The sequence below is a fragment of the Phalangium opilio genome, unplaced genomic scaffold (assembly GCF_054372755.1).
Source record: "Phalangium opilio isolate 3A_F unplaced genomic scaffold, DU_Popi_V2 ptg000056l_1, whole genome shotgun sequence".
NCBI classification, from domain to species: Eukaryota; Metazoa; Arthropoda; class Arachnida; order Opiliones; family Phalangiidae; genus Phalangium; species Phalangium opilio.
This window is the reverse complement of record NW_028324175.1, coordinates 6,251,876-6,258,826: the sequence shown is the minus strand read 5'-3', so window position 1 is coordinate 6,258,826 and position 6,951 is coordinate 6,251,876. Positions and strand designations below refer to the sequence as shown.

Genomic DNA, 6,951 nt, shown 5'->3' with positions numbered 1-6,951 from the left:
ATGACGCTTCAGAACAGCTTCCCAAGAAGTCTAGTAGTGGATTTTGTCCATCCAGATGTCAACGAGAAAGCCACCTTCGTTTTGCGCGCTCCGCTTCAATTGCCAAGAGCCTTGGCACTAATTAAACCATTTAGCTTGGAAGTACACCAGTAAAGGCGCTCAAAATATCATAGAACGGACGCTGGCAAAAGAGACTAGTGCGTGGTAAGCTTTAGTGATCCAAAAGATAATTTAGTCCTAAAGAGACCTAATAAAGAGTTACTTTTTCCACTGGAAAATTAAAGGTGAGCTTAAGAGAGTACATCTCATCCAGACCAGACACCACCTAACCCATGGACAGAAAAATCATGTTAAACCCGCGTTAACAAATGGCAATGCGTAGCACGCGCCCTCACGCGTCTAACGACCGCAATTTATCGCCAAATGCCCCGTAAAGAAAACATTGTCTGTAATAGTTCGGGATATATTTAAACAGATTTTATAAACAATACCAGAGTGATATTTACAAAACTAAATTGATAGATCGCTTATGAATCTTTAATGAGAGAGAGAGGCTAAAATAAATAAATAATGAAATTCAACTTAATGTTATAATTTAGTCAGATTTTCTCCCCATATCGGTGAAGGGAGACCTCTAGTCCTCAAAAAACCAAAATGGCGCGAATTTTACTAGGGTTTGGTGAAAAACTTCCTACCTACGCCACCACAGCGCTAGTGTTAGTCGTTGCTCTAAGCAAACCTAGCTCCCTATTCAGTTTGCCTGTCCATGGGTTAGGTGCATGGTCTGAGATCTCAATTTACCCAAGTCCATCTTGAAACAGTAATTTGAAATTTTTTAGTAACTTTGTCGTACCAGAAAATAAACTGATTCTAATTTACCTCCTACACTAAATACATTAAGCAGTACTAAGAAATTCGAACGATCCAAGATTACTAATCTCCTGTTGCTCGTGCCGTGACTTGCTTGTCGCCACCGCGTCTAGTTTTTCCAAGGATGATGGGGGTAGGATTCGAAATCCTAGATAAATATAGGCGCGCTAACTGTGGAACGACCCATTTTTGGTGGGACGCCAAAAATGGGGAGGAATAGTCGGACGCATTGGTAATTGGCTGAGAAGGGCTACAGACGAACCAATTACAATTGAGTCCGACCATCCCCCCTTTTTGGCGTTCCACCCAATCTGAGCCGTTGCACAGTTAGCGCACCTATTTCTATCAGATTTAGCATCCTCCTCCATCATCCTTGGTTTTCCATAGGGAGCTAACAACTGGCTAGGGGAAAGAGATAGTCTGACGTCACGCAGCCCCTCTCTGGTTGGAATTTTTCGCGTAGAATACTGTTTCCAACCGTTAGGGGTGTGACGTTTCAGGCTCAGAACTGTTAACTCCCTATAGCGTTTGAAAGATCCAGGCTAAACAAATTTCTTTATTGTACCTTTGCTAGGTATGGATTTGCATTCTGTGCCTGTTTCCCGCTATGGCCATTTTCTTGAAGTTTTTGGCGGTGCGATTCTTTGTCGATTTGATGGCCTCGAATAACAGGTTCTTTTGGTCGTTCGGTGAGGCTCTTTGGTACGAATACGGCGCCCTCCTTGACGCCGGTGCCGAACAACCCAGGTGATTGGATCGCAGTTCCATGAAAGTCGGCTTGATTGGTTGGTTCATCTTTTCGATGATCGCCTACGCTTCCTTTTCGGGTCAACTAAGTAAGAAGCAAAATGTCTTTCATATAAATATAAATCAGTGTAAAGATTATGGAAATAACCGAAAATAATCCCAATCACAGAAATCAAGGAATTCGTTCAGTAATCAACGGAATTCACATCCAGAAATCAGCTGTACAAAATTTTGGCGAATGACTAGCCCCTCGCTCAGAGGCAATTAGAATCCAGCGTCGCCTCCACTTTCCTTACTGTCTCACTTTTTGTTATCTCATTGTGTTTATGTTAATTATGGTGTCTTTTTTGCGCAGTTTCATTTTTGAACTTTCCGGGTTTGGAGGATCCGATCGACACTCTTGACCAATTAGCCGCCGCTGTCCATCAAGGGAAGATAGTTGCGGGCAGTTTGCGTAGCACTTTCTTTCATCAAGCCATAGAGGTCAGTCATTAAAGGAAAAAAGTAGTTTTTGTGATCACGTTTAGCTTAGGTGAATACAGCGCTAGCTCCCTTTGACAAGTGCTTTTATATTTTCAGTGACTGTGGTACACTAAAAAATCATGTATAACCCCTCTTATTTAAGTTCTAGCTTTCAAAATTTATTTGAAGTTTAGAATTGTCTTGATATAGTTGAATTCCCTTTCTCGTGAGTCGTATAATTTTGGTATCACCAAAGCGCCCATTTTTAACATGACCTAAAACTATCTTTTACGTGTCTGTCTGGTTGGTTATATTTCGATTTCGAAAAGTTTAATACTTTAAGGGGCATGAAGGCTGCGTTCAACTACCGGCAACTGGAAAAATACAGTCTCTCTCCGTTTGCGGTTATTTTGGCCACGATACGTCATGAGTGGCTAAGAGAAATTTTTTAGCGTTGCTAGATCTCTTCAAAATGGCGTCTGCTGCCAAAAATTAATTACAAAAGCGTACTTTGAAGCTGCTCGTGAAGAACCAATTTTAAATTTGAAAACGATTCAATTTATTCTCAGCAGTAATGATTCCATAGTAATATTGGGTGCAAAAAGCATTTTATACATATTTTTAAAATTATTCTTCAAACCAATGTTTTTGTAGCTCTCGTAAAAATCATAAGGCATGGTTTTCACTTGGCGTAAATCATGACTTTTCGTCCGACGTCAAGTGCATGACAACGGAAAAAAAACATAGTTACGCTGGACAGAAATTACGTGTACTGTGGCGATATTGGTTTTCTTTTTTTTTAGGCCGCGTTCATTGTTAACGCTCCACGCGAGCCAATCAGCAATGAGCTCGAGTCGTGACGTCATTTTCGACCACGCGTGTTCGGAAAAGGACGTCCGCTGTCCGCCATGTCTTTATTTATTTAGTTCCTAATCGAGTTAGTTACTAGTACAAATTAGAGATGGCCGATACCAGGCTTAACCCGATACCGATCGATACCGGTACAAACATGAACCGATACCGATCGATACCGATATTTACTCACTATGATCCAAAACCCGATACTTCAACCGATACCAATATGGTATCGGTTCATCCCTAGAGTAGTAGGCGCGTACTAAGAAAGATTTTTGCTTATTAGTTGTCAGATAAACTGAATTCAGGTACTTTTATATAAATGAGAACTCGTCACGATTGAAATTCATAGAAATGAGATATTATCACCATCATTACGTTTCTAAAATACCTAAAAATGTCATGTAGCGCCATATAACTTCTTTTAAACGAGTATCGGGTTAGTATCGGTATCGAACCAACCGATCCGATACTATCGGGAAACCCCGATATGGTATCGGTACCGGTTCATCCCTAGTACAAATCCCTGAGATTGCCAAAGTCAAATGCTGAAAGTTTTATTGAAGAGGTTCGGAGCCATCAATATCTTTATGATATTAGACACAAAGGTTACAAAGACCAAAAAAGAAAGATGTCCGCAATTGGTACAATGTTCAGTTTATTTGGTAAGTCTTGGTTCCATTATTTGCGAGAATTACGCTAAGTGAAAACGCTAAAACGATGGGCGACAACGTAAGAAAACCAATCTGACATTTGACGTCCAGCTGCAAAGTTGTTTTTTCGGTCAAGTGGGAGCTTTAGTCGCCATTACGAAACGGATGAACTAAGAAATAACGTACTCCCTTGCCATTTGGTTCGTTGACAGTTCGATTAAAAACGTCACGTGACAACCGGAATTGAAAACATCTTTGAACCAAAAAATTGGACTCCGTTGCGAGTTGTTGAAAACAGCCGACGCCAGGCTTAAAATGCTTTTCGTATACTTGTAGGCGATTAGTACCGGTCGTTTAGGTCACTTGGGCGACGGAGTCAGACGAGACCCGATCAGTTCCGGGGCGACATCGGTGCCTTTGGGTGTCTTGAAGGTCTTGCACTAGAAGTATGCCTTCGGTTGGGGCCGAGAGAACATGCGAGGGTCAGTCGCTCGGTTGGGAGAACATAATTTTCACTTTCTTAGTGACCAACTCGTTTAACACTTTCTTGGGACACGCTGGTAAGCAAACATACGCAGTAGTCTTCGTGTAACTTTACTTTCAATTTTCAGAAAATTATTATTGTCTATCCCGGAGATCTAGTATTACCAGAAGTATATAATACTTCTCTTCGAGAGAAGGGCACCACAAAGCGGTGTAAGTGTAACTTCATTCTTCCCAACAGCAGAGCATTTGGAGCAAGGTTACTAAACCGAATCACATACGCGATAAATTATTATTACTCTATTAGCGTTTAGCTATTTGGCAAGACGCATGCGCTTGTGGATTTATGTCCCACGTCATGACAATCAAGATTTGTGGGTAATTGCTGGGATTTATTACCAAACAATTATAGAATTCACCCTAGCACGATGCGCGATGCCCATCTGAAGTTTGATGAGCGGGAGATCAAACAAAATGGGTAAGCCTGGGAAGAATAACTAAAGTATTAAGAGGATACAGAGTGTCATCCTTCTTCTATTATCTCCTTCTGGTAATACGTCGTAGTTAAATTGAAGCTGTCATGTAAAGATGAAATTGGAAATAGTACCTTTTATAGCACTCTTTGACGCGTGAGTTGATCACTCTTATCCTGGAAAGTATAAGACTAAGGCTTTCTATGGCACTCATCCCTGTTAAAAAAAGCGTATGATTTAAATGGCCACTAAAACAATGTAAATAACCACTAGATTTTGAAACCACTAATAGAATTTAATCTCCCGGTTGTCATAGCAACCACTTAAAAATTAATTCGCCCTTAATTTGCTCAATCACTAAAAAATGGAATAAGACTTTAAAAAATATTAAATCTACCTTTAACCTAATTCTCATCGCATTTTCTAATGCCAACAGCCAACTCATAATCGAAATGTCTTCGCAACTGACGAAGCTTCGATATGTCTCTGAATCAGAAGAAGAATCGGTGCAGGAAGATAGTACTACAAAAACCGTAAAAGCAAAACGAAAGTGTGCAAAATGGCGGATAGTTAAAACTTTCACTGCAAGAGCCGATGCTGATGCTCATGTGTCTGCCGACTGGGCGAAACATCACACCAACAATTGCATCAGTTCAGTGACAGTGTACTACTACTGCAAGAATCATGGTGAACCGTGTCCTGCTAAATCTAAATTGGTAATTCCAAGTAATATCGATTGTAAATTTGACTTTTATGAGTCCGAATCTACTCATCTCAATGCAAAATCTGACAAAAGTGGTTTAGAGAAAGAGTTGAAGAAAGAAATTCTTTCACTTGTGAATGTTGGTGTAACTAAACCAAATGCAATTCTTCGTGCACTTGCAGAGAAAGGAGATATTATTCCATAAAAAAGTCAGATAATTAGCTTTTTAAGTTACGAAAAAAGAAAGAATGGTATTCCAGTTATTTATTTAAGCCAATTAATGAAATGGTGTGAAGCCAAAAGCCTGCTTCCAAGCGGAACTGACGAACCTTATGTGGTGCAATACAAGTCCAATGTTGATGAAACTGATTATGATAACAATTACTTCCATGTTTTTGCTTCAACTCGAAGATTGCTGAGTTTAGATCCATTATCAAAATCCTTGCAAGCTGATGCGACATACAAATTGAACTGGGAAGGCTTTTCAGTTCTGGTTGTTGGAATTTCAGACAAAGATAAGCATTTTCATCCAATAGCCATAATGCTTTCTAGTCACGAAAGAACTGAGGACTTTCAATTCTGCTTTCAATCTTTGAAAAAGGGTGTAGAATCTACAATTCTACAAAGATTGCCATTAGGTACATAGTTAAGTTATGGGTTATTTTTAATGCATGATAAATCGATTATCTTTTTACAGGCACGTTCCTGGGAAATATGATGATGATTGTGAAGTCCTGGTCAACTGACCGAGACCCATCAAATATTAACGCTAAAATCTTCAAAACAATGCCTACGTATAACTTGCACATAATGACCAGAGCGTATCAGTGGGTTCGTACGGCTCCCGTGGTGTTTGAAGACGAAGGAACTGACACAATTGATTGTTATGTCGCTGCAAGTCATCGAGCTTCTGTGACAGCAGAAGTTGTTAAATTACGCTCAAGACGATTCCGTAGCTTCGATGCGTTTAAGGAAAATTATTTGAATATTTATCTTATCAAGTTAAATTTGTTGACCTGGGAACATTCATCGTGTACTTGTGCTTTTTTTTTTATAGAATTTTGCGTGTAAGCATATCTACGGACTTTCTGTAATGCGAAAACTTTGTATCTTTCCTGACACTGCTAAGCAAGTACCAATTGGCCAAAAACGTAAAAGAGGCCGGCCTGAAAGAACGAAGAAAGCCCTTATTCGCCAGTAAAGTGGTGTGATTATTTTGAATAAAAACTAGAAATGTTTTTTTAATTATTAATGGTGAATTAATTTTTTTGGTGAATGCCCACGTTAAGGGCTAATTAATTTTTTTAAGTGGTTGCTATGACAACCGGGAGATAACATTATTTTAGTGGTAGTAAAATCTAGTGGTGAATTACATTGGTTAAGTGGGGGATTATATATAAGCGTTAAAAAAACTGCTTTTCACATATTTAAATTGAGCCTATATAATTCTCCTAAGAATCCCACGATGGGAGATTGTAGTAGAGTTTCAAGGCGTTTGGACCAGTAGATACGAAGATACTCTTACTCTTAGCACTGAATCTCTCATTTTGACATGGCAAATTATTTTTCCAAAGAAAACGATCCATTTTGAAAGAGTCCCTTAATTTTGGGTTCATTTGAATTCAAAGGAATCAGAAATTAACTTCAAGTAAGAGTCGCGCTTATACATGGTAATCGAATTCTTTGAACGGACTTCTAGCTCGAT

The 6,951-nt window shown here is 39.4% G+C and overlaps 2 protein-coding genes across 5 annotated transcripts; both read left to right on the top strand.

The window, feature by feature from the left end:
* LOC149668259 (uncharacterized) lies at positions 1-4,051 on the top strand. Of its 2 annotated transcripts, XM_089841155.1 has the most exons (4): positions 97-204; positions 1,445-1,706; positions 1,973-2,100; positions 3,924-4,051. In XM_089841155.1, the coding sequence occupies exons 2-4, from the start codon at positions 1,637-1,639 to the stop codon at positions 4,029-4,031; spliced, it is 306 nt and encodes a 101-aa protein (XP_089697281.1). In that variant the 5' UTR covers positions 97-204; positions 1,445-1,636; the 3' UTR covers positions 4,032-4,051. The 2 variants fall into 2 exon arrangements, 1 of the variants encoding a protein (XP_089697281.1); XR_016368010.1 differs by lacking the exon at positions 3,924-4,051 and having other exon boundaries at positions 1-141; positions 1,973-2,095.
* A 21-nt stretch (positions 4,052-4,072) lies between these two features.
* LOC149668258 (uncharacterized) lies at positions 4,073-6,498 on the top strand. 3 transcript variants are annotated; one of them, XM_089841130.1, is made up of 5 exons: positions 4,073-4,147; positions 4,224-4,283; positions 4,378-4,548; positions 4,980-5,884; positions 5,944-6,498. In XM_089841130.1, the coding sequence occupies exons 4-5, from the start codon at positions 5,527-5,529 to the stop codon at positions 6,315-6,317; spliced, it is 732 nt and encodes a 243-aa protein (XP_089697256.1). In that variant the 5' UTR covers positions 4,073-4,147; positions 4,224-4,283; positions 4,378-4,548; positions 4,980-5,526; the 3' UTR covers positions 6,318-6,498. The 3 variants fall into 3 exon arrangements, with proteins under 3 accessions (XP_089697256.1, XP_089697257.1, XP_089697255.1); XM_089841129.1 differs by having other exon boundaries at positions 4,091-4,147; positions 4,199-4,283; XM_089841131.1 differs by lacking the exons at positions 4,224-4,283; positions 4,378-4,548 and having other exon boundaries at positions 4,076-4,147.
* The last annotated feature ends 453 nt before the right edge of the window (positions 6,499-6,951 follow it).